Source organism: Arvicanthis niloticus, chromosome 1 (genome assembly GCF_011762505.2).
Source record: "Arvicanthis niloticus isolate mArvNil1 chromosome 1, mArvNil1.pat.X, whole genome shotgun sequence".
Classification (NCBI taxonomy): Eukaryota; Metazoa; Chordata; class Mammalia; order Rodentia; family Muridae; genus Arvicanthis; species Arvicanthis niloticus.
Window position 1 is genome coordinate 9,680,570 of NC_047658.1, and position 27,026 is coordinate 9,707,595.

Consider the following 27,026-nt stretch of genomic DNA (forward strand, 5'->3'; position numbering starts at 1 on the left):
CAGTTATGTTTTGTGAATATGTTTTTGTTTTAATCTAAGATATGGGGTATGGGGCTGCTTCACATTGTCCACAGCCACTAACGATCAGTGTCTCATGCTTTAGGAGTCATATTAATTTTTTCCAGAAGCAGACAGGTTTAGTTTGGAATTCTGGGGGCTCTCAAGAGGGTATAAATACTCAAGAGGGCATGTGGTGTCTACTGCTCTGCCTGCTGCTGCCAGTCCTTCTTGTTGCTGTTGCTGTTGCTGTTGCTGCTACTGCTTTTGCTATTGCTGGATTGCTATTTGGCTGTTTTGTTTGACTGCTTGATGGAGATAACCTGATCATAGAGATTGGATTTGCCAAGAGGAACCAAATGACCCTATTCAGCAGAAAGTTGTCTCAAGAGGTCTACACTCCTTTTCTTCTCCTTTTTCTTCACTACTTGGTATTAGGGGGATGGGACAGACTGGGGTTTACTAAGTTTTGGAAGGTGGGTGGATAATAGGACCCAATAAAGTACCCCTAAAGTATAATTAGAGGTAAGGGAATACACAGATTAACAGGGAGAGATCAGTGAAAGAGTAGTTTCTTAATCACCAAACTGATTAAACTACACTTTTTTGTTTTGTTTTTTTGTTTTTGTTTCTTTACTGTGTGTGGGCATGTTCAATCACAGATTTGAGGAAGCCAGAATACAGTAAGTAGGAGTTTGTTCTCTCCACTATGTAGTCCCTGAGGCTTGAACTCTGGTAATCAGTTCTAAGTGGCAAGTGCTTTACCTGCCGAGCTGTCTTGCTGCCTCTTATACCTGTGTTATGATCAAGACATAGTGCTATAATTTTGTCAGTTTCAATGTTGGTGGAAGTCTGTCAAAAGAAACATGAGGCCTCAATATTAATTTTGTAATGCAGTGTGAATCTATTCCTCAATCTAGAATATACAGACTGCTGTTTCCTATTCTATTATTTCAAGCTCTTTCACTGTAACTGTCATTAGTAATTTTTTCCACCAAATTGGAAGTGAAGAGTCAAGTGGGTTGGATAAATTTCTCATTTGGGGCTGGAGGGAGAAGGCTCAGCAGGTTAGTGCCCTGACCAATTTTGCAGTGGTTCAGAGTTTGATTCTTAGAAACTATATTTATAAGATTTTCTCTGTTTGCAACTCCATCTCTAGGGGTATGACACCCATTCTTCTTAAGGGCAAGGAACCCACATAAATACATGCACATTCTACACACATAAACAAAATAAATGCTAAAATATTTCTTTGTTCACAGGGGTAAGTACCACAAGTCAGATTTTGAGTTTCATCACACTGACAGATATAACCACTCCAGATATTTATCTTGTGTCTGTGCTCACATACATTATCTCAGTTTCAGGCAGCTGCAAAGGCTAGATGCTTGATTTTGATCTTCTGAGAAAATAATTTTGTGACTGAGGAAGCAACTGACAGACAGGATGACAGCTTTGCCTCCTCATTGTTCTGATACCTGTTGTCTCCTGTCTGATTTGCAGGTGTTATTGATGATTGGAAACACATTTGCACTATGGCCCAGAGAGAAGAGTTTGCCATGATCTTTCAGGAGAAGGTGTACAGTTTGGATCTTAGTATCCTTCTTGGTCCTGGATGTTAAACCTCTTAATGCTCCTGAGCAGTAGCTGCTTTTGTCTCCTTTACTCTTTCTTCTTGATGTATTGAGCAGTAGTGAGTACCATGACTTGTTCATAAAAAGATGTTTAACACATATTTATGGAATAAATATTTTAATGGTATTAATAAAGCTGTATTCTGTGTTTAACATTTTTAGTGACTCTGGCTTTCAACAGCTGAGAAGCACAGAACAAGGATCCTTAGGATCTCTGAAGATCAACAGTAAGGGAGAAATTGTGGGGAAGCCTGCAATCAAAACTTCACCTACATGCCTCATAAAGAGACGAGAATCTATTAAAAAGTTTTGAAAGATGATACAAATGAAATTTAGAAGATAAAAGCCAATAAAAGTGACCACCACCATCAGAATAGTATGGGTTGCTCTGGTCTCAGCTTGGCCTCTGCGGACTTGATTGGGAGTGAGGATGTGCTGCATTCGCTGGTGATGTCTGTGGAGGAGAAGCACCATGGAGACACTGGTCCAGACCATGATGCTCATGAATGTGGCATCATGGACAAACCTCAAGAAGACAATGCCTACACTGAATCCAGAAGTGGAACAGAACAACTTGTTTTTATAGTCAGAGTTATTATCTGTAATCTGTGGCCCAGTGACCTTAATTGGAATGTAGATGTTATTTAAGATACTGAAGAACCAACAGCTGTAACAAGAATAACTAGCCAAATTTGGGACACTTCCTCTGAGTATAAATTTACCTCTATTGACAGGAACAACAGTGACAAACTGATGGATACTCAGGACACAAGTGGAACACAAGTTTGTGCTTCTTACAACCAGGCGAGTGAAGAATTCCAATTTACATTTGAGGTCAGTTGGATGATATCTTTGAGCAAAAGTCATAATGTTGTTTGGAAATATAGTGAGGAAGAGAATCAGGGCATTGGCCACAGCCATGTGGCTTAAAATCACCTGTGCAGGCCTCTGTTGAGAACCAGTGAAGACTGGAGATACATTATGGAGTAACAGAAAGACATTGGCTACAGTCCCAACTCCAAACTGGCAAAGCAAGAGGATCTGAAGAGTCACTTCCTCAGTGGTTTTCAGGGAGTTATCATGAGCAGATATGGAGAGGGCTTTACTCGACTCTGCAGTCATGATTAGGTCCTTGGGTTTGTTGTCCTCGGGTTCTGTTCTATTGCCCACACTTACCAATAGATTTGGGATAATTTTGTCTCTTGATAAGTGAGACACTATTTTATCATAATACAGGAACTTTGCCTGGAGTAGAATGCATGCACAGTAACTCAGAATAAAATTTTATACTTATTGAATTACTTTTCTCTTGAGATAAATTTGCACTGCAACTACATCTTTATGGTTACATAGTTCAATAACCTATACAATAACACATATTTTAAACAGACCATGGGCCTTTACATCTGAATAAAGACAGGAAAGGGATTAGTATGAATATGTGATTTCACCATCAGAAGTCAATACAGTAGGAGGGAGTAGAGGCTGCCAATGGGATGTAACTTACTCAATAAAATCACTTAATCAATAGTAAATTAAAGAGTCCATCATCAGATTTTATCATTTGTATTCAATATAATTAGGAGTGGGACGAATCTGAAAACAGAATGTACCTTAATCGATTAAATAACATATTCAATAAAAAAGAAAAGAAAAATGAACGATAAAATAATTAATAAAAATTTTTATATTAAAGTAAAATGTGCCGGGCAGTGGTGGCACAAACCTTTAATCCCAGCACTTGGGAGGCGGAGACAGGCAGATTTCTGAGTTCTAGGACAGCCTGGTTTACAGAGTGAGCTCCAGAACAGCCAGGGCTATACAGAGAAACCCTGTCTACAAAAACAAAGAGAAAATAAAGTAAAATGTTTAAAATAATGTGTATTTTAATAACATGTATGACTACATATGGTAATCAATAAGGTTTTGTAACTGAATCCAGTTGTAGAAAATTAAGTTGTTGGCTTTTGAGAAATGTTTTGTGCAACTGATCCACACAACAAAGTACCAAATATTTCTGATAAAGCCACCTGTGTACTGGTTACACAGATAAACATAGGTTTACATATGTATCCTCCATGTGAACAAAGAAAACACTTGTTAGGAAGATTCATTCATTGATTGTTTTCCTGATCTTAATTTTTGTTCTATAAAGTCATGTGCCAGAATCTTACCTTGAATCATCTCCAGCTTTCCTCCAAAATTATTAATGCTATCACTATTATATTCTTTGTAGAGGGATGTTGGTCCGCATTCTACTTGTTATATGTTTTCTAAAGGACCAGAGAACCTCCATTTATCAAAGTTCAACATCTCACATACAGATGTCACATTGAATGCTGTTTTCTGCTGAATATTAATCCAGAAAACATACACTGATTTGAGGTGGAAGCAAAATATTAATGTACTTGAGTTAAACTGCAGTCTTCAAAAAATAATGCTTCATGTTGGCTTCAGAAGACAATGTACACTGAAGAAGGGAGAAGAGAATTTAAGCAGAAGTCTATGGTTCAAAGAATCCCACCTTCTGAGCATAGTCACAGTGAGCATCCTCGTTGAAGGCCAACTCCAGAACACAGATCCTGTAGAATCATATTTCATGACATCTGTTCCAATGAAATGGTTCTCTGTGTCCCTCTTTGTCAGAGAAATGATGCAAGGGCATCCACAATGGTTTCTTATCCTCCTTGCAGTGCTTTGAAGGTAACCCACCAGAGTACAGGTTTTCCAGTCTCAAAATAATAGCATATGACATCCTTCAGAGAGATTATTATTGTCTCATATGTGACGTCAGGGCATTTGTCTACATGGTGTCTTTTTGTGATATCTCTGATGAAGGAAAATCATTTTTCCCCAGAGCAAATCTCCATTTTTACTTTCTGATGCTTAATAATGATGTCTACAAGTTCAACAGATTTTAATTAGTACCTGGGCAGAAGTGAGCGATGGGTTTTCATGTTTCCTTTGGGAGAATCTAAGTTCTGAATTGATCTTGTAGTCAGATGTAAATTGGGACACTCAAGGGTAGAACAAGGGACTCATTACATGCATTTCTCTAGAGTACTTTCCTCCCGACCATTTAACTCTTGCAAAATATGCTGACAGGAAGTCGTTTGAGAAAACTGCCATCCTGTCATTCAGATTTTGTAATTCCCCAGGAATCTGCCTCATTTCAACTTTTCCCATGTTTATCCCAGGACACATACTTCTGACAAATTTACTAACTGAAGCTGCTCTTTTCCACCTAGATCCTGGGCTTATTCTAATAACCACTTGTTTTCAGGTAGATTGTGACTTGTTTTCTGAGATAATCATGAATCTTTATCAGAAGCCGAGTATACTTTGTTAGTATATTCTGTTGTATACTAACAAAGAGTATATGCAACGTATATACAAAGTATATACTCTTTGTTAGTATATACTTAGTATCTGGGAAACTGCAGTGTAAACAAGGAACTGTGTATACAAAATCAAAGACCTGGAGTCCGCAATCATTAAGAAATAAATAGATCGAACCACACTCATTTCTGTTCTAGGGATAATAGACTAGTAGAGACTCTGTTTTGATCTTCAATGATAAAAAATAAAAACTCAGTTTATAAATATAAGAATTGCATGTTCTAAACCTTTATTGAAATTCATACCTGCAGCAAGATTGTCTTAGGCACAGTCAAAGAACAAGCACCTGGATGTGTAGCAAACAAGTTATTATTGCAAAAATATTTGTTACTAATGAAATAACCAGCATTTGTAAGAGATATATGTGGAAATATGACAAAAAGAATAACTTGTCATTACCTTACATTTGTTCATGATAAGCATACAACGATGATTTTAACTGTGAAATTTATGTTGACAAATTGAAAAGTACACACACAATGTGGAATAACCTTAAATGTCAGAAATTTATAAGAGTCATAGCATGTTGAAAAATAGGAGATAGAATACAGTGTTATAAGTGATCAATAGTGATAATGGAACATGAAGTGTAAATTTCAGTGTATATAGGAGGGAAAGCAGACAAGAAAGTATGGAGAGGAATCACTAACACTAAGTGTCTTTTGAAAAACGTTAAAGAAACAGTGCTATTGGGGCATTCTGTAATGTGTTCACATGCATGTTTCAAATGAGTTTTAGTAAACCTGCACTATACTAGGTAGACAGTTCCCCACATAGACATTAATGGTGAATAATGTCAAACCCTATTCCAGTATTTGGTGACGTCTTTTTCCAGCTGCCTGACAACTCTCAAAGTACAATCCACCCCACCCCCAATCATTATAGGCCATTACCACTGGTGCTCGTGCTTCTGTAAAACTTGGTGGTTAAAGACACCATATACTCCTGCCCACAGGAAGATCATTTTTGTTTTCCCAAATTTTAGCTCAGTTTAATCATGTGAGGTTGTCCTCCATAGGTGCACTCACTAAATATATTTAGTACAAATACAATCCCATTAACCACAGAAATTGTAGACAGTGCACCTACATTTTTTTCCAGGTTTTATGTTAGTGCTTGGGCTCTGAGCAGACATGAGAGCAGTGTCTTATAACTTTGCAAGATCATTGATAGAATATGTATCAAAAGTTAAATTGGGGAACCAGGTACCTATGGAGTCCATTTTGTGCTGATATTTGAGCACATTTTCACTAGAAGCAACACTAAGGACACGAGTCTAATTCTGAGGCAGGTGAAGCTTGTTTATGAGAAAGTGGTAGTAGTTAAATGTAGGTCCATAAAAATTATAGGCATTGCACCTTGATTTTTATAAGAATGTCTTTTTCCTTGAGGACCTGCCCTTTGGGTAGGATGTTCCCTGAGTCTGGATGTGGTTCAGCCATGGGAGCATGCATAATAAAGTCAAGTAGTGATCCTGTCAACTTTGAGAGCACTGAGAGCAGTCAGCAAAACTATGTATTGTCCTTTCTGGTGTGGCTCCAAGGATAGCTTCTGAGGTCTCTTACAGATCACCCAGTCATGAGTCTGGCAATTTTGCAGCATAGGTGGATGAGTAACCTTGTAGACTGTTGCGCGTCATGGCCAGTCTTGCTTTGCCTGTGGACAAAAGTCTCCACAGAACATATTGACAAGTGATCAAGGACATATCAAAAACATATTTGACAGTGATTTCACTAAGCACATAATCTCTTAAGATAGAAAGTACAGGTCTAGGTCTTCCATACATCATTTCAAAAGAGGTTAATCCCAAAATATAAAGAGTATTTTAGGCCATACATAGGGTGAAGGGAGGAGAGTTATGAAGTCCATTCCCTTCTGCATTGTTAATTTAGTGAGGGTCTGTGGGTCCCAATCCCTGAAGGCTTCCCACAAATATCTCTGGCCCAGCAGGGTGTGGGTGTTTGGGCAAAGGGGATCAAGTGAGAGCAGGAAGGGGGAATCATCTCTTCTGCCTCCACTGCTGCCTCTGCCCTCATCTCCCATGTCTCTGCTGTTGCCACCCATTTACTCCCGGATGCTGCACCTGTCACTCAGCTCTGAGTGCATCCTCACCACCACTTTCATGACACTGGGGGTGTGGTATGAAGTGGAGCCTCTCTGTTTCTGCTTGAATTTACCTGTGGCAGCATCATTTCATGTGCTCACTGGCCATCTGGATATCGTTGAAGACAAGGCTATTCAGATCTTTTGCTGGGTGGGGTTTGTGTGTGGTCTGTGTTTGTGCCCATGCATGTAGATGCTAATGAGTGTGAGCACATGTGGAGACTGACTTCAGTCTGTTCTTTATTTAAATATTTATTTACTCATCTACTTAACGTGTACAATATGTATCTGTTTATGTGTGCCATGTATATGCAATTACCGGAGGCCAGAATAAAACATTGGATCCTCTGTTTGGAAGTGGAGTTACAGGCAGTTGTGAATGGCCATGTGGGTGCTGTAAACCAAACCCGAGTCTTTTTCACTGAGCATCTCTCCAGCCCCTTTACCCTCTTTTTGAGGTGGGGGTCTTGTTGAACCTGGAGTTCACCCTTTTGGGTAGATTATTTAGTTGGCCTTGTGTGGAACAGTGGGCTATGGGACACCACTGGGGGCCTGGTAGAGCACTCTCTTGAGAGTTTCTATTGGAAGAGCTGTTGGCTATGCTCCCAACCCATGGATTTTCCTCATGACTCCCACAGTCCTTGGCTTTGAAAGCTGCCCTTATTTTTGAATTTCTTGCTCATTGACCTTAGAAGACAACTAAACTTTTCCTATAAATGGCCAGAGAGTGCCACCCTAAATTGTTATTCATATAGGTGACTCAGAACCTTTGAAATGTGACCATTTGGAGGGAGACATCATGGTGTCAGTAGGAAGAATTTGGCCAGGCAAGCAAACCAGTCCAGCCAGCACAGGTTAGGCTCTGCATCCTTGCCTGTAACCCTGCCAGCTCTCTTTGGGGCATCAGTTTCCTTGGGGGTTGCTTCACTGCCTGGTCAGTATAAAATTCATCCTGGTTTAGGGAAAGAGGCTGTCCTCTCTGACCACTGAAGACATTCTGCAGGGAAGAGTGACTAGAACACAGGCAGGCTTACCCAACATCCTACCTACAGCCAGCCCTCCTTCCTGCAGTAATTTGGATGGAGCTGGGAATTCCCAGCTGCTTAAGCTTGTTTCAGTGAGAACAGGGTATCACACTAGGCAACCGCCTTTCACAGGCCAACTCTATTCAACCTTTTTGACTCCTGACAGTACCTACAGCTCAAGTATGCCCACTTACCTCTCTTAGGTACTTGTGTACTTCTTAAAAATTTTACTTTCTATGAAAGGTATTTGTGAGCTGAAAATGTGCTGTTAGTTATTATTATTATTATTATTATTATTATTATTATTATTATTATTATTATTATTACTATTGCTACTCCTACTATTTTTTTCTCCTGAGACAAGAGTTCTCTGTATAACAGCCTGGGCTGTCCTGGAACCCACTCTGTAGACCAGGCTGGCCTTGAACTCAGATTTGCCTGCCTCTGCCTCCCTAGTGCTGGGATTAAAGCCATGTGCCACTACTGCCACTCCTGAAAATATGTTGCTTTAAAGCAAGCACACAGTGCTTCATTATCTATTTGGCATTAGGCTCACCTCCTTAGGTTTTAAAATTGGTCTTTTCTTTTCTTCTTTTTTGTGTGTAGAAAGGACCTTGCCTTAAATTCACTGTCATGCAGTCCTGACAGGGAGAAAGGTGGCTTTGTATGCCTTTGTGGACTTGAGAAGGGGAGCGGTGAACTATTCACATCATTTGTCTCAGAAAGCTGACTTTGATGGTTATGTGTCCCCATTGCCAATTTCCCCCTCCCTAGCATCCCATCATAAAGAAGCAGGTTGTACAGCACCTACCAGATGTGGGTTTGACACAGCCTCAGAGTGGGCTACAGTCACTCATTTGCCAGATTACCTCAGGGCAGCATTTGGGCACTCATAGCTGGTGAAAGAGGAAGAGAGCTTCCAGGGTGTGGTGAGAGGCCAAGAAGAGAGACTCCAGAGTGTCCTCTGGGTTGGTTGGCAGGGTATACCTTGTGAGGTCCTGGCATATGACTGTGGGCCTTGGTTCTGCTGGGAAATGGGAAGGCAGAGGGAGTTTGAGGGGTGGGCAGACCCCTGGAGAGCAAGTGTCAGGCAAAGTGCACCCAGCCCTCAAGAGCAGGAAGAGTTGGCCTTGGACAAGAGACACATGTAGGAGGCTGGGCTACCCTGAGAGGTGGGTGTTGTTTTCAGGTGTCCAGATCAAGCCTCCTATACTCTAGTTGTCCATGGTAGTGATGGTGGGGAAATCCAACTTAACTTGCAATAGAGCCTAATAACTATGTGGGTGGGCCTTGCTTGCCCAGATAGAGGGGGCCAGTATACCTCCCAATCTGGTATCCCACTCTCTTTGTCCAACTTGTTTCTCCTTTTCTGTTTCCCAACCTGCAGTCACAATTATACAAATGTGACACCATTACTTCCTAGCCTGCAGGTCTGGCCCTCCCATCCTCATTGAGTTTCAGGTGTCACTTGTGTTTGCTTCTCCTTGCATCCCTTCCCTTGACCTTCTATAGCTCTTGTTGGTAGACTTTGATGAGAGCCTGGTATCCTTAGGCAGGTCCAGAGAAAGGCTGGCAGAGAGAACATCCACTCGGAAGGAGAACAAGTATCAGGGATATAGGTTATGAACACAAAATACTTGAAACACCTTGAGTGGTTGGTGCCCATGGGATAAGGTGTATGGGATATGCATTGGTACAACCCAGCATTCCCTGGGTTGGAGGACTCCAGAAAGGAGAAGCTTCCCTGGGCCACCCACTAAGCTGGAATCCATTGGCAGACTGCACATGGATGTTTCCTGTGGGTCTGCCACCTCTGACTTGCCTCCTTCCCTGTTGCTTCACAGTGGACATCCTGATCATGGATGAGGATGAGGTCCCCAGCTGGTCCCCGACCAAGCTGGCCCCACCCCAGTCTGCACCTTTTCCTGGACCCCCGAACTGACTGTGACTTCCTGCACCCTACATCTGCACTGAGAGTGGCTAAGCTTCCACCACTGGTTGAAGCTTAAGCAGCACCAAAGCAGGCACCCAGGCGAGTGGCCAAATGCCTGTACTGACTGTGGCAAGACCTTCTCCCAGAGCTCTCACCTGGTGTAGCCCTGGAGCATTAACACAGGCAAGAAGCCATTTGCCTGCTCAGAATGCAAGCCCTTTAGCTAGATCTCCAACCTTATGCAGCACCAGCACATCCACACAGGTGAGAAATCTTGTACTTGTCCCTACTGCCGCCACAGCTTCACACAGAATAGGGGCGCTGACTCTTCATTGACTTCTTCAAGCTGATTACAGGCATTGAGATATTAGAAGATGGGCAGGAGGAAGAGTAAATTGATTAACCTCTGATGCTGTGTCTTCACTGCATCCAGCTGGAATTCCAGAACATCAGAATTTCAAGCAGGTCTGCTCAGCTTGCTTGATGAGTAGATATACCAAGGCTGTGGATTCTGCAAGATACAATTCTCAAAAAATTTTACTATCAAGATAATTTTTTGTTTGAATACTGGAATCTAGTCTTCTGACAGCCTGCCTCTGTCATGTCTAATTCATATAATTCTTGGCATTTCTATAAGGTTTGTTCCCACCATCCTCCCATTCCCACCTCCCTGCTCTCAAATTACCCAACACTAGGGAATACAAAGTTTCAGGCACCAAGCCCCTCCACTTCCACTGATGCCTGACAAGGCCACTCTCAAGTACCTATACAGGTGGAGCCATGAGAACCTCCCTTTGTGCTCTCAGGCTGGAGATTTTAGAATGGCTACTCCAGCTTGTTTCTTAGGACCATTTGCTTGAAAAAAAAATTGTTTTCCAGCCTTTTATTCTAATGTAGTGTCTGTCTCTGTCACTAAGTTCAGTTTCCTGTATGCAGCAAAATGCTGGGTTCTGTTTATGTATCCAATTCATTAGCCTATGTCTTTTAATTGCGGAATTGAGCTGGACCAGACCTCTGCCTGGTCTGCTATTGTGTGGACCCCAGATCCCGCCCAAGACATTCTGGAGGCTTCATGGATCCCACAGCCAGCATTAGGTAGGAAAACCCACATACTGCCCTAAGCCCATAACTGGGTGCTGTGAGCGCTCAGGTTCCAGCAGATACCCCCCCTCCCTGCCCCTAGGGACTAGCACTCCCATTCTGCCCCTCTCCCAGATCTGAGGCCTGGACCAGACCTCTGCCTGGTTTGCTATTGTGTGGACCCCAGATCCTGCCCGAGACATCAGGAGGCTCCACAGATCCCACAGCCAGCATTAGGTAGGAAGACCCATATACTGCCCTAAGCCCATAGCTGGGTGCTGTGAGCACTCAGATTTCAGCAGATACCCCCCCTCCCCACCCCTGAGGACGAGCACTCCCCTTTGCCCCTCTTCCAGATCTGAGGCCTGGACCAGACCTCTGCCAGGGCTGCTGTTGTGTGGACCCTGGATTCCACCTGAGACATACTGGAAGGTCCACTCAACCCAGAGCCACAGAGGAACAACTGAACTCAGAGTGTCAGACAACATATCTTGAGATATCCTAGAGGAGACACTGCACCCAGAACAGCAGACACCTAGCTGGACTGCTACCTTGGAGGCACCATATCCTGAGGCATCCTAGAGGTACCACTGTAATCAGTGCAGCTGGAAAATATCACAGAGACATCTGGACCCCTAGAAGATCAGACACAAGTGAGATAACTGGAAAGGCAGGCTTCAGTCAGAGCCAGCAAGTACAGGCAGCACTGGAGTTAACCAGATGGTGAAAGGCAAGCGCAAGAACATAAGCAACAGAAACCAAAGTTACATGGCATCATCAGAACCTAGTTCCCCCATCATAGCAAGCCCTGAACACCCCATCACATCAGAAAAGCAGGATTCAGAATTAAAATCACTTCTCATGATGATGATAGAGGACTTTAAGAAACACATAAATAACTCTCTCAAAGAACTTAAGGAGAACACTGGTAGACAGATAGAAACCCTTAAAGAGGAAACACAAAAATCCCTTAAGGAATTGCAAGAAAATGCAACGAAACGGGAGAAGGAATTAAAGAAAACCATGCAGGATCTAAAAATGAAGTAGAAACAATAAACAAATCACAAAGGGAGACCACCCTGGAGATAGAAAACCTAAAAAAATGATCAGGAGTCATAGACACAAGTATCACCAACAGAATTCAAGAGATAGAAGAATCTCATGTGCAGAAGATACCATGGAAAACATTGACACAACTGTCAAAGAAAATGCAAAATACAAAAAGCTGCTAACCCAAAATATACAAGAAATCCAAGAAACAATGATAAGGCCAAACCTAAGGATAATTTGTATAGATGAGGGGGAAGACTCCCTACTTAAAGGACCAGTCAATATCCTCAACAAAATTATAGAGGAAAACTTCCCTAACCTAGAGAAAGAGATGCCCATAAATATACAAGAAGCCTACAGAACTACAAACAGTTTAGACCAGAAAAAAGAAAACTTCCTGCCACATAATATTCAAAAATTCAAATGTACAAAACAAAGAAAAAATACTAAAAGCAGTAAGGGAAAAAGGCAAAGTAACATCTAAAGGCAGACCTATAAGAATTACACCAGACTTCTCAACAGAGACCATAATGAATTTGTAAATTGCTCTTTCTATCTCTATGAAGAATTGATTTGGAATTTTAATGGGTATTGCTTTGAATCTGTAGATTGTTTTTGGCAGGATGGCCATTTTTACTAAGTTAATCCTGCCAATCCAGGAGCATGGGAGATCTTTCCATCTTCTGAGATCTTCTTTGATTTCTTTCTTCAGAGACTTGAAGTTCCTGTCACACAGATCTTTCATTTGCTTGGTTAGATTCACTCCAAGATATTTTATTTTATCTGTGGCTATTGTGAATTGTGTCATTTCTTTAATTTCTTTTTCTGCCTGTTTATCCTTTGGGTAAAGGAAGGCTACCGATGTGTTTGAGTTGATTTTATATCCAGCCACTTTGCTAAAGTTGTTAATCAGGTTTAGGAGTTCTCTGGTGGATGTTTTAGGGTCACTTAAGTATACTTATCATATCATCCACAAATAGTGAAATTTTGACTTCTTTCCTTTCCTATTTGTATCCCTTTGACTTCCTTTTGTTGTCTAATTGCTCTATCTCGGACTTCCAGTACTATATTAAATAGGTAAGGTGAGAGGGGGCAGCCTTGTCTAGTCCCTGATCTTAGTGGGATTGCTTCAAGTTTCTCTCCATTTAGTTTGATGTTGGCTACTGGCTTGCTGTATATTGCTTTTACTATGTTTAGGTATGGGCCTTGAATTCTTGATCTTTCCAAGACTTTCAACATCAAAAGATGTTGAATATTATCAAATGCTTTCTCAGCGTCTAGTTAGATGACCATGTGGTTTTTTTCTTTGAGTTTATTTATGTAGTGGATTACATTGATGGATTTCCGAATATTGAACCATCCCTGCATTCTTGGGATAAAGCTTACTTGATCTTGATGGATAATTGTTTTGATGTCTTGTTGGATTCGGTTTGCGAGAATTTTATGGTTTTGTGGGAATACAGAGGATTAGCTAGGATTTATTGCAGAGCCATAACCTATTGGTAGAAATCTGTACAATTATTATCAAGATGAAGATGTAATTTCTTAAATGGCACCAATTTACTTTAAGTACAAATTTTAAGGTTTTCTTTGGTATGAGCTTCTTATTGATATTAAAGTGAGATGAATATTGTTATTCTCATAGGCATTGTACCAATATAACACATTTAGAAATACAAGGCTTAGACTCAGTCCTTCTTTAACTTTTTTAAAACAGATTTGAGATGGTTAGCCTGTTAGTGAAGGGACTATAGCAAATTCATGGCTTGGAGTTTATTGTTAGGGTGTTTTCTATATTTCATTTGGCTGAGTGGAGTTAACAGACAACAGTCCAGATTACCTTACATGGATATTTGGTTTTCAAAACATCAGAAGTCCACAGAATTGACATGACAACCATTTCTGTATTAATGTTCATTTTGATTAAAGACATGTCTGCTCCTGACAGCTTCCTATATTGAATTCTAAGAAGAAATTGAGCATCTTCGGAGTTACTCCAGTTGTGGGGAGACAGTCACTAGACAAGAATTGCCTCTTTCCATCTGCAGACAAATTACTGTCCAGAAAAGGACACAGTTGCAGAATAGTCAACTGATTTTATCTTCCTAGACAGAGTAATCAGCCCTTAATAATTCTGCAGCACTAAAGTCTGTCAGATGATCCTGGGCCAGAATGCAGAAGAATAGATGCTCCAATGTCTTGTAGTAGAGGGAGAGTCCAGGTGATCAGAGGTCTCTATAAATTGGCTAAGGTTTAGAAGCTATGCTTTGTGCTTTTTACAATTATAGTTATCTCAGTCATTCTGGATTTCTGACAGGGTTGAAAACTTATGTTCTCATAGCCAATCCTGGCTATTTACCTTGAGAGAAATGATTTGAGTGGATGGTTTTCAGCTGACATTCATTCTAACGTCAAGGAAAAGCCAGGCTCAGAACTAAGTGTTTTAGTTAGGATAGATGGCAGAGGTTCTGGTTAGTCAACAAAATGATGGACTGGGTATTAGGACTATCCTGTACCTGACTGGTACAAATAGGCATAATTATGCTCTAAATGTATTTTGAGAGAAAGGTTTTATTTTAACAGGAAGGGTGCTATGTAGGAGGAGCTAAGGTGGGAGGAGTACTGAGAGGAAGAGAAGGAGTAAGGAGAGGAGGAGAAGGAGGAGAAGCTAGGTGATGAGAGAGAGAAAGAGGGGGAAGACAGGGAGGCAGATGTTCACGCATCTCCACCAGTTAAAGATAGTTGTATCTAGGTTGTGTGGTGGGTTACACCTCTGATTGAGCATTACCAAACTTATAAAGCCTTTGATTAACATTTTTAAAAAAGTGTATAAATGCAAAAAGGAAAAGGGGGCATGGGATAGGGGCTTTCTAAGGGGGGGAGGAATGGGGAAAAAGGATGGCATCTGAAGTGTAAATAAAATAGCCAATAAAAATGAAAAAAGAAAAGTATTTAATAAAATATTTAATTAAAAAAAAAAGAAACCAGGTGGATTGGACAGATGTCCAGCAGCCAGGTTGTCATTATTGTCATTTCTTCTTTTTCTGGCCATTAAGATTTCTATATATTTGTGTATGTGTATGCAGGTGCAGTGCCTGCAGAAGCCAGAGGAAGGTGCTCGTGCCCTTGAAGCTGAAGTTACAAGTGGTTGTGAGCTATTTAATATGGGTGCCTTGAACCAAATCCAGTTACAAGTGCTGTTAAGTGAGAGCCATCTTTCCAGTTTTGCCTCTGGCCTCTAAAGGGAGATTTGTACTACTTGTTTTCAGTGACTTTCATGAGCTAGAGCTGTGGCAGGTGCCAGCACACAGCTCTGAGCAGTGACCATGGATCAGATTTTCTGTTTTTCCCATTAATCATAATTCATCCATGAATGAGTGACTTAGCCTGAAACTGCCTCCTTGCTTACCAGTGAGACTAAAGACGGTGGACACCCCATATATATGTTTCGAGAAGGAAAGGAGGCAGGCACTGATGAGAGCTGGTAAATCTCATTTCAATTTAAATAGTGGTTTCTACAATTGCTACCTCTTCACTCTCCTCTCTATACACAGGACAAGTGGATGAGTAACAACTGCCCCACCTGTCCATGTAGAAGTATGTCTATAAAACAACAATCTTAGACTTGTCTCTTCTGTTATCTCCTTTGTCTCCCCAGGTCAGAGTTATCTGGCATTCAGATGATCCTATTAGGACCCTCCTCCTCTTTTTGACATGTGTAGTGTGTGGATGTATGTATATTTGTGTGTCTGTGACTGCACATGAATGTGCAGGTGAAATGTCTCTACATGGGTGCTTGAGGCTCAAGGTTGACAGTGGGTATCTTCCTTGATCAATGTCTGTCTTTTTATCGAGGCAGGGTCTCTAATTGAACTCAAAGCTCATCACTTTGTCCAGTCTGACAAGCCAGATTGCTCTGGAGATCCTGTCTGCCTTTATAGTGATGGATGTAACCCACCAAGCCCATTCAGCATTTACAGGGGCTCTGGTGATCTGAACTCTGGTCCTCATGCTTGTAGAAGGTGTTCTTCACAGAGGAACATTCCCAGCACTTTTTCCTGGTGTGTGTTTATGTGTGTGTGTGAGGGGGGATTCAGAGAAAGGGTGAGAGAAAGATGGTGAGACAGAGAGACATGCAGACACAGAGACAGACACAGAGACAAATAGAGACAGATAGAGACAGAGAGACAGAGACAGAGGCAGACACAGAGATAGAGAGACACAGGACAGAGAGACACAGAGACACAGACAGAGAGACAGAGTCACACATGGAGACAGAGAGAGACAGGTAGAGAGACCGACAGAGAGAGATTGACAGACAGAGACAGGCAGACAGACAGAGAAAGAGATAGACAGACAGAGACAGACAGGGAGAGACAGAGACACACAGAGAGACAAAGAGGAAAGACAGGTAGAAGACAAGATCTCATTGTATTACCCAGGTGACTTTAGACTTGATGGGATCCTTTGGTTTTAGCCCCTTGGGTGCTTGTCATATACAACTATACCCTATTGGGTATTATAACTATATACCTGTGCCACCAATGTATACCTGTGCCACCAAATGGTCCACTTTGGGTTTGGCCAACTAAGAAGGAAGTCATAGGTCACTGAATGAGTGGGTAACTATAACTGTGGGGTCAAGTGTGGATTAATCTACTTGGGTCATATAGGTGTCACACACTAAAAGAGCTTTTTTAGGACCAAGATCTTTGGCTGACACCCACTAGACTCCCTTTCAACAGAAGGGCTGTCATGATTGAATGAATGGGGTTTCTTGTATGCCCCAACATCAGGACATTCACCAGTCCCACCCATCTCTGGGGCATCTCACATGCAATAGAGTCATGGAATGAGAAGGGAGACTCACATCAGATTCTTCAGTGAACACTTTGAGCTGTTCAAGGTGTCCCTGAGGGATATCGTACTCTTTACTCCCACCATATATCTGGCCAGGCTGAGACACTTTAGGCTGGTGGTTGAAAGAAGGAGTGTGGAGATCATCACATAACCAGCGAGGGTTAACTCACAGGAATCCAACCTAGAGAGGGGCAGCACAACATTATTTTCTTGTCCCTCTTGGGTAACCCTCTCTCCACTTAGCTCCTTAGGAACTGAGGTGACTGCTCAGTTTCTCTTCTTTCTCTCTTCCTCACAGTAGCCTGTCAACACTGTCACCCAGCACACCACACCCCCATAGATGCAATATGCCATCTATATTTGCTAACTGGAAGCAAAAACCACGGGGCTTGCGTGTTCTCAATGGATAAAGGTGCTCACCACCTATACCAAAAACCTGAGTGTGATACCAGGACCCATACAGTACAAGAAATGAATGCATTGCTCCAGAGTTGTTCTCTGACCACACACATGCTACATGTGCACACAAAATTAAATCTAATTAAAAAAAACTCAAAAAGTGTCAACTCCATAGCATGCCTTGATGGAAAAGTCTTCACAGGATAGCCTGTGTCAGTTCTCATTGAGAAAGTTCACCATAGTTATATAACCATTACAAAAAAACAAAAACAAACAAACAAAAAAATGCCTGAGGTTACCAGTGACCTCCTTTTTGAGACTAGGCCTTGTCTTAGCCCAGGTTAGCCTCCAAATTGCTAAAAAGCTGAGGCTGATTAAGTCCTCCTGCCTCTACCTCTGGAGCACTGGGATTACAGGTTTGAACACTGTGCTTGGGCTTGTGCACCTGTGGGGACTGAACCCTGCACGTCTTGTATGATCTATGAGCCTTTAGTAGCTTGGCTTCCTACCTTCTTTCACCTTACCACCCCCACCATATTTTCTCAAGACAGGATATTGCTAGACAAAAGCAGGTTGGCTTCAAACTTGGTATTCCTATGACTCAGCTATCACAGTGTTAGGTTATAGGTATATACTTGTTTTTAATCATTCACATTTTTCTTTCTTCGAGACAGGGTTTCTCTGTGTAGCCCTGGCTGTACTGGAACTCACTCTGTAGACCAGGCTGGCCTCGAACTCAGAAATCTGCCTGCCTCTGCCTCCCAAATGCTGGGATTAAAGGCGTGCACCACCACTGCACAGCACCATTTTTATATTTCTTAATGTTTATGTATGCACACACATGTGTCATAATGGGCATGTGGTCAAAGGACAACTTTTGAAAATTCCCAATTCTCCCTCTAACATATGGAGGCTGGGAATTAAATTCAGGTCCTCAGGCTTGGTGGCAAACTCCTTTATCTCCAACGCCACCACACTGGTCTTGTTTTTATGTTTACAAAACACTGGATATTTATAAACATGGATGCAATATTTACAGTTTAAAATCTTCTGGTTGAAATGCTCAGTTTTCTGGCATGTAGCCCATTCCTTAGTCCTGTCTCCAACTCCTACTATAGCATTGCCAAATCAGTACTGCCCAAACCTCTACAACTTCTCCATCTCTATCCAACCCCCTAGAATGGTGGTTCTCAACCTTCCTAATTCTTTGACCGTTTAATTCAGTACCTCATGTTGTGGTGATCAGCAACCATAACGTTATTCTGTTGCCACTTCATAACTGTAAATTTTCTTGTTATCAATGAATCATAATGAAAGTATCCAATCTGCAGGATATCTGATATGCAATCCCTAGAGGGCTTACCACACACAAGTTGCTGTAGTTTTGCCTTTCCTGTAGTTCATGTAGGTTTGTAATTTCCTGGAAATTATTCCAAATTTTAAAGTAAAAAGTCACACACTCACTTCAGAGTCTCCAGGGAGCACCTTGGATCAGCGCATCACAGGCTAACTTCATGTCATCATCCATCATGGGAGTGCTCCCTAGATTGAGGTCCTTTAAGTTTGGATTGCTAACAAGCTTCCAGAGATATTGCAGGCCAGACACTATTTCTGCACTCTTACACCTGCAGAAGTGGAGCTGGGGTGGAGGAGACAGAGAGAGAGAAGAGTCATATTAAATTGTTCAGTTAATAATTAATCAGATTTAATCAATAACACTCTTTGGTTTTACCCATCTAGCTAGCACTCAAAGCTGTATCTCTTTGCACACAGCTTGTTTCTGAGCCTATGCTGTGTGAAACTCTTCTGTCACTCAAGTGATGGGACTGGAGCCCTGTGCAAACACTCCTGTCAGTTAAGTTTTACTTTTCTGAGATGGGCTCTAGTTTATCCTAAGCTGGTCTCAAACTCACTATGTAGGTGAGGTTGAAGCTGAGCAGCTTTTTAACACTCTTAAAGGTTTTTGTGTGCATGAGCATTCAGGTGCACATGGGGGCCAGCCGAAGGCACTAGCTCATAAGAGCTGGAGTTACAGGCTAGGAACCCAGCTCTGGTCTTCTGCAAGAAGCTAATGACCTTGGACTTCAGGTCCATATGCCACCACTTCCCAAGTGATAAAGCCAGATTCTGGGAAGGAGGACCCTCAGTTGAGAAAATGCCTTAATCATATTGTTTTCTAGGAAATGTCAGTTGGACATTGTTGGGAAAGTAATGATTGATGTGTGAGGGACCAGAGCACAGTGAGCAGTGCCACACCTGGACAGGTAGTCCTGGATCTATAAGAAAACAGACTGAGCATGCAATGGGGAGCAAGCCAGTTAAGAAGCATTCCTCCATGACTTCTGCTTCAGTTTCTGCCCTGACTTATCTCAATGAGTCAGGTATGACCCGAGAGTTATGAACGAAAACTCCTTCTCCCCATGTAGCTTTTAGTCATTGTCTCAGTTGGTATTTCTATTGGTGTGAGAAAACACCATCACTACAGCTTGTAGTCTGTCATCTCAGGATGTCAGGGCAGGAACTCAGTGCATAGATTAGCAACTGAGAACTTGACCGGCACCAAGCTGGATGTCATGTGGGATTTCCCCTGACTTGAGAGGGCAAGTTAAAGAGTGGGCTTTTTCTCTAAAGTAGAGCTGGGATTCATCCTCCCTCCCCAAGATACCTGGCATCTGTAGCAGGCTCAGATTTGTATCAGTGTTACAGCATGAGGCTGCCTCTAAAAGGCAGTGTTTCTTACAAGAGGTTGGATTCACAGCCTGAGGCAAACAGGCCATGCCACCTTCCTGCAGCTCTCACTGGGACAGAGTTAAGTGATCTGTGCTGGGACTTGACAGCTCTCAACTGGGTCCTTCATGCTCCTTGTCACATATGCTATGATGAAATAAATCATGTGATGGGAAAGTTCTCACAACTCCTAAATGTCAGATCTTTCCTTTGTTCTTGGGATTTGGCCCAGAGACATTTCTCAGAGGGATTTGCTGAGATGTGTTAATGCAGGACACATTCTGAAGAGACTCCTTTGCACTCAACCCCAACCTCCCTCTTTTGATGACTTGAGCATACTCTCTCATTAATGGGTATGTGTGTGCACCTGCATGACTGTAAGTGTTGTTTGGCTGTTTTGTTTGACTGCTTGATGGAGATAACCTGATTGTAGAGATTGGAATTGCCAAGAGGAACCAAATGTCCCTATTCAGCAGAAAGTTGTCTCAAGAGGTCTACACTCCTTTTGTTCTCTTTTTTCTTGAGTACTTCATATTAGGTGGTTGGGACAGATTGGGGTTTAGTAAGTTTTCGAAGGTGGGTGGATAATAGAACCCAATGAAGTACCCCTAAAGTATAATTAGATGTAAGGAAATACACAGATCAACAGAGAGAGATCAGTGAAAGAGTTGTTTCTTAATCAGTGAACTGAATAAACTACACTTAGAAACTATACGTTGTTTCTTTACTCTGTGTGGGCATGTTCAATCAGATTTGAGGAAGCCAGAATACAGTAAGTAGGAGTTTGTTCTCTCCACTCTGTAGGCCGTGAGGCTTGAACTCTGATAATCAGTTTTAAGTGGCAAGTGCTTTACCTGCCAAGCTGTCTTGCTGCCTCTTATACCTGTGTTATGATCAAGACATAGTGCTATAATTTTGTCAGTTTCAATGTTGGTGGAAGTCTGTAAAAAGGCCTCAGTATTAATTTTGTAATTCAGTGTGAATCTATTCATCAATCTAGAATATACATTCTACTGTTTCCTATGCTAATTATTTCAAGTTCTTTCACTGTAACTCTCATTAGTAATTTTCCCATCAAATTGGAAGTGAAGTGTCAAGTGGGTTGAATAAATTTTTCAGTTTGGTGCTGGAGAGAGAAGGCTTAGCAGGTTAGTGCCCTGGCCAATTTGGCACTGATGTAGAGTTTGGTTCTTAGAAACTATATTTATAAGGTTTTCTCTGTTTGTAACTCCATCTCTAGGGGTATGACACCCATTCTTCTTAAGGGCAGGGAACCCACATAAATACATGCACATCCCAGCGCCGTTGTCGCTGGCTAATCTTCTCCAGGTGTTGCCCCTGCTACTCTGTGCTGAACTGGTCCAGGCTCGGGCCAGGCCGATAAGGAGCCAGTCTAGCTGACGGAAAGGCAGCCAGGCTTTCCAGGCAGGCTCCAGGGAGAGCCGGCGGGTTGTCAAGTGGTACAGCTCTTTGTTTAGCCGGGGAATGAGGCTAGATAGCAGAAGAGCCTAGCAGGCTCTGAAGCGTTACAACTCTTAAGCCGGGAAGTGCCGGCTACGTAGGAGCCCAGCGGGCTCTAAAGGGTTACAGCTCTTAAGCCGGGAAGCGCTGGCCAGGTAGCGGAGAATGGCTGCAGCGAGTCAAAGACGGCCAGGTAGCTGGAGAAGGGCTGTGGTGGGTCAACGACGAAAGGAAGTTCACGGACACCTGGATGGTTCTTGTGTGTGTGTCCTTTACTTCTCAATTAAGCTCAATATATACAGTTTGGGGTAGGTGAAGGTTTTAGCAACAGGTAACCTCATTGGCTTAGTCTAGGTTTTGGGGATGCCTCATATGCATGTGAGGAGAGCCTGGGGCACCATTCCTACGTGAACCGATGGTCGTAGACCTCTCAACCTCTCTGAGGGAGGGGCTGTGAAGCGGTAAAAGGCAGAAGCTGAGAGCGCCAGGGAGCCAGGAACAAAGCCAAACGGTCTACTGTCCCTCAAAGGGTCTCTGGGGTTTGAAACTCATTCAACCAGACACCTGGTTGTCTCTCAGCTCAGTGCCCTACAATATTTCATTGTGTAAATGTACCACATTTTTTGTATCCATTCCTCTGTTGAAGGGCATCTGGGTTATTTCCATCTTCTGGCTATTATAAATAAGGCTGCTATGAACATAGTGGAGCATATGTCCCTGTTATATGTTGGAGCATTTTCTGGGTATATGCCCAGGAGTGGTATAGGTAGGTCCTCAGGTAATGCTATGTCTAATTTTCTGAGGAACTGCCAGACTGACTTCCAAAGTGGTTGTACCAGTTTGCAATCCCACCAACAATACAGGAGTGTTTGTCTTTCTCCACATGCTCGCCAGCATCTACTATCACCTGAATTTTTGATCTTAGCCATTCTGACTGGTGTGAGGTGGTATCTGATGGATGTTTTGATTTGCATTTCCCTGATGACTAAGGATGTTGAACATTTCTTAAAGTGCTTCTCGGCCATTTGTGTTTCCTCAGTTGAGAATTCTTTGTTTAGCTCTGTACCCCATTTTTAATGGGGTTATTTTGTTGTCTGTCATCTAATTTCTTGAGTTCTTTGTATGTCTTGGATATTAGCCCTCTATCGAGATGTAGGATTGGTAATGATCTTTTCCCAATCTGTTGGTTGCTTTTTCATCTTATTGACAGTGTCCTTTGCCTTATAGAAACTTTGCAATTTTATGAGGTCCCATATGTCAATTCTTGATCTTAGAGCATAAGCCATTGGTGTTCTGTTCAGGAACTTTTCCCCTGTGCCTAGGTATTCGAGGGTCTTCCCCAACTTCTCTTCTATTAGTTTTAGTGTATCTGGCTTTATGTGAAGGTTCTTTATCCACTTTGTACAAGGAGATAAGAATGGATTGATTTGAATTCTTCTACATGCTGACCTCCAGTTGAGCCAGCACCACTTGTTGAAAATGCTGTCCTTTTTCCACTGGATGGTTTTAGCTCCCTTGTCAAAGATCAAGTGACCATATGTGTGCGGGTTCATTTCTGGGTCTTCAATTCTATTCCATTGATCGTCCTGCCTGTCTCTGTACAAATACCATGCCGTTTTTATCACTACTGCTCTGTAGTACAGTTTGAGGTCAGGGATGGTGATTTCCCCAGAAGTTCTTTTATTGTTGAGAATAGTTCTTGCTATCCTAGGTTTTTTGTTATTCCAACTTATTTTGTAAAATGCTCTTTCTATCTCTATGAAGAATTGATTTGGAATTTTGTTGAGGATTGCATTGAATCTGTAGACTGCTTTTGGCAGTATAGCCATTTTTACTAAGTTAATCCTGCCAATCCAGGAGCATGGGATTTCCATCTTCTGAGATCTGCTTCGATTTTTTTCTTCAGAGACTTGAAGTTCTTGTCATACAGATATTTAACTTGCTTGGTTAGATTCACTCAAAGATATATTATATTATTTGTGGCTATTGTGAAGGGTGTCATTTCCCTAATTTCATTCTCAGCCTGTTTATCCTTTGAGTAGAGGAAGGCTACTGATTTCTTTGAGTTGATTTTATATCCAGCTACTTTGCTAAAGTTGTTTATCAGGTTTATGAGTTCTCTGGTGGAAATTTAGGGTCACTTTACTATCATATCATCTGCAAATAGTGAAATTTTGACTTTTAACTTTCCTATTTTTACCCCCTGACTTCTTTTTGTTGTCTAATCACTCTATCTAGGACTTCCAGTCCTATATTAAATAGGTAAGGTGAGAGTGGGCAGCCTTATCTAATCCCTGATCTTAGTGGGATTGCTTCAAGTTTCTCTCCATTTAGTTTAATGTTGGCTACTGGCTTGCTGTATATTGCTTTTACTATGTATAGGTATGGGCCTTGAATTCCTGATCTTTCCAAGACTTTTAACATGAAGGGGTGTTGAACTTTGTTAAATGCTTTCTCAGCATCTAGTGAGCTGACCATGTGGTTTTTTTTCTTTGAGTTTATTTATGTAGTGGATTACATTGATGGATTTCCGAATATTGAACCATCCCTGCATTCCTGGGATAAAGCCTTCTTGATCATGATTCATAATTGTTTTGATGTGTTGTTGGATTTGGTTTGCGAGAATTTTATTGAGTATTTTTGCATCAATATTCATAAGAGAGATTGGTCTGTAGTTTTCTTTCTTTGTTGGGTCTTTCTGTGGTTTAGGTATGAGCCTAATGGTAGCTTCATAGAATGAATTGGGTAGTGTTCCTTCTGTTTCTATTCAATTGAATAGCTTGAAGAGGATTGGTATTAGGTCTTCCTTGAAGGTGTGATAGAATTCTGCTCTAAAACCATCTGGCCCTGAACTTTTTTTTGGTGGGAAGATGTTTAATGATTTCTTCTATTTCTTTAGGGTTTATAGGACCATATAGGTGGTTTATCTGCTCCTGATTTAGTTTTGGTGTCTGGTACCTATCTAGAAAATTGTCCATTTCATCCAGATTTTTTAATTTTGTTGAGTACAAGCCTTTGTTGGAGGATCTCATCATTTTTATAAATTTCCTCAATTTCTGTTGTTATGTCTCCCTTTTCAGTTCTGATTTTATTAATTTGGATACTATCTCTGTGCCCTTTGTTTAGTCTGGCTAAGGGTTTATCTATCTTGTTGATTTTCTCAAAGAACGAGCTTCAGGTTTTGTTGATATTTTGTATAGTTCTTTCTTTTTCTACTTGGTTGTTTTCTGCCCTGACTTTGATTATTTCCTGCCATCTACTCCTCTTGGGTATATTAGCTTCTTTTTGTTCTAATGCTTTCAGGTATTCTGTCAAGTTGTTAGTGTATGCTCTCTCCAGTTTCTTTTTGTGAGCACTTAGAGCTATGAGTTTTCCTCTTAGTACTGCTTTTGTGGAGTCCCACAAGTTTTAGTATGATATATCCTCATTTTCATTAAATTCTAAAAAGTCTTAAATTTCTTTCTTTATTTCTTCTTTGAGCAAGTCATCATTGAGTAGAGCATTGTTCAGTTTCCACGTGCATGTGAACTTTCTGTTGTTTTTGTCCATATTAAAGATGAGTCTTAGTCCATGATGATCTTATAGGTTACAAGAGATTATTTCAATCTTTTTTGTATCTGTTGAGGCCTGTTTTGTGACCAATTATATGGTCTATTTTGGAGTTACCATGAGGTGCTGAGAAAAAGGTATATTCTTTTGCTTTAGGATATTCTGACATGTCCAGCTTTTACATGGGTTCTGGGGACAGGACTTCAGTTTTCCTGCTATGTGACAGGTTTTTCAGGCTGTTTTCCTTCTCCCCAGCCCCTTCCAGGACATATTATATGGTATTTCACCCACGGGATAGGAGTCGACCCTTCCTATATCCTGGCCCCACCAGTGTTGTGGACTTGTGTGCTCTCTTGATTCAGAGGAACTTACACAATAGTCAACAGCAGCAGCACATGGCCTGTAGATAAGTTAGGCTGCCTCCTTGTTGGCTATGCTCCCAACCCATAAATTTTCCTCATGACTCCCACAGTCCTTGGCTTTGAAAGCTGACCCTTAGTTTTGCATTTCTTTCTCATTGACCTTAGAAGAGAACTGAACTTTTGCTATAAATGGCCAGATAGTGCAAACCTAAATTGTCATTCATATAGGTGACTGAGAACATTTGAAATGTGACCATTTGAAGGGAGACATCATGGTGTCAGTAGGAAGAATTTGGCCAGGCAAGCAAACCAGTCCAACCAGCACAGGTTAGGCTCTGCATCCTTGCCTGTAACCCTGCCAGCTCTCTTTGGGGCATCAGTTTCCTTGGGTGTTGCTTCACTGCCTGGTCAGTATAAAATTCGTCCTGGTTTAGGGAAAGAGGCTGTCCTCTCTGACCACTGAAGACATTCTGCAGGGGAGAGTGAGTAAAACACAGGCAGGCAAACTGTACCTCCTACCTACAGCCAGCCCTCCTTCCTGCAGGAATTTGGATGGAGCAGGGAATTCCCAGCTGCTTAAGCTTGTTTCAGTGAGAACATGGTATGACACTTAGCAACCACCTTTCATAGGCTGACCCTCTATTCTAACCTCTTTGACTCCTGGCAGTACCTGAAGCTCAAATCTGCCCCCTCCCCTCTCTTATGTACTTGTGAACTTCTTAAAATTTTACTTTCTATGGAAGGTATTTGTGTGCTGAAAATGTGCTGGTGTGTTATTATTATTATTATTATTATTATTATTATTATTACTATTACTATTTTTCCCCCTGAGACAAGAGTTCTCTGTATAACAGCCTGGGCTGTATGAGAACCCACTCTGTAGACCAGGCTGGCCTCGAACTCAGATTTGCCTGCCTCTGCCTCCCTAGTGCTGTGATTAAAGCCATGTGCCACTACTGCCACTCCTGAAAATGTGTTGCTTTAAAAGCAAGCACACAGTTGGGTGATATGTTGATGTATTCAGAGTTGCATATCAGTCACCCGCTGTCTAATCCTGAATGTTTCCATTAACTGTCAGGAAAGCCCACACCTCTTCATGGTCACTGGCCACTTCTGTCCTCCCACTGCAGCACTCACTAGTCTGCTTCTTGTCTGCAGACTTCTCTACAGAGTCCATACCCATGGACTCCTACACCATGTGAACCTGGTCTTAGTGACCTTGAGTACTTCACTCTCACCTCATCTTGTACCATGTGACTGGGGATTATTTGATCCTCAGTTAAGTGACCTTGGTCAGTTCATACACAGAAACCTATTCCTGGTGACACTGGGCTCTGTGATGTTAGGCAGTTCATGCATATGGAGCCATACACCATGTGACTCCTGGCTTAGTGACCTTCAGCATTTCTTGCAACTCTGTTGCCCTGGACTTAATGACCTTGGGAAA

General features: G+C 41.8%; 1 protein-coding gene across 1 annotated transcript; it reads right to left on the reverse strand.

The window, feature by feature from the left end:
- Positions 1 to 1,805: 1,805 nt before the first annotated feature.
- On the reverse strand, positions 1,806 to 26,762 carry LOC117712971 (vomeronasal type-1 receptor 4-like). Its single transcript, XM_034509222.3, has 4 exons — positions 26,670 to 26,762; positions 25,927 to 26,049; positions 17,092 to 17,193; positions 1,806 to 2,876 (listed from the first exon to the last, which is right to left on the reverse strand). The coding sequence occupies exons 1-4, from the start codon at positions 26,760 to 26,762 to the stop codon at positions 1,806 to 1,808; spliced, it is 1,389 nt and encodes a 462-aa protein (XP_034365113.3).
- Positions 26,763 to 27,026: the final 264 nt, after the last annotated feature.

Bases quoted from the DNA above. Each gene is read 5' to 3' on its own strand.
- LOC117712971 (XM_034509222.3), bottom strand. From the start codon at position 26,762: ATGGGTATGGACTCTGTAGAGAAGTCTGCAGACAAGAAGCAGACTAGT. The intron at 26,050-26,669 runs GTGTGGGCTTTC...TCTCCCCTGCAG, and splicing joins TGGCCAGTGACCATGAAGAG to AATGTCTTCAGTGGTCAGAG. The intron at 17,194-25,926 runs GCAAGGATGCAG...TTCAACCACCAG, and splicing joins GAGAGCTGGCAGGGTTACAG to CCTAAAGTGTCTCAGCCTGG.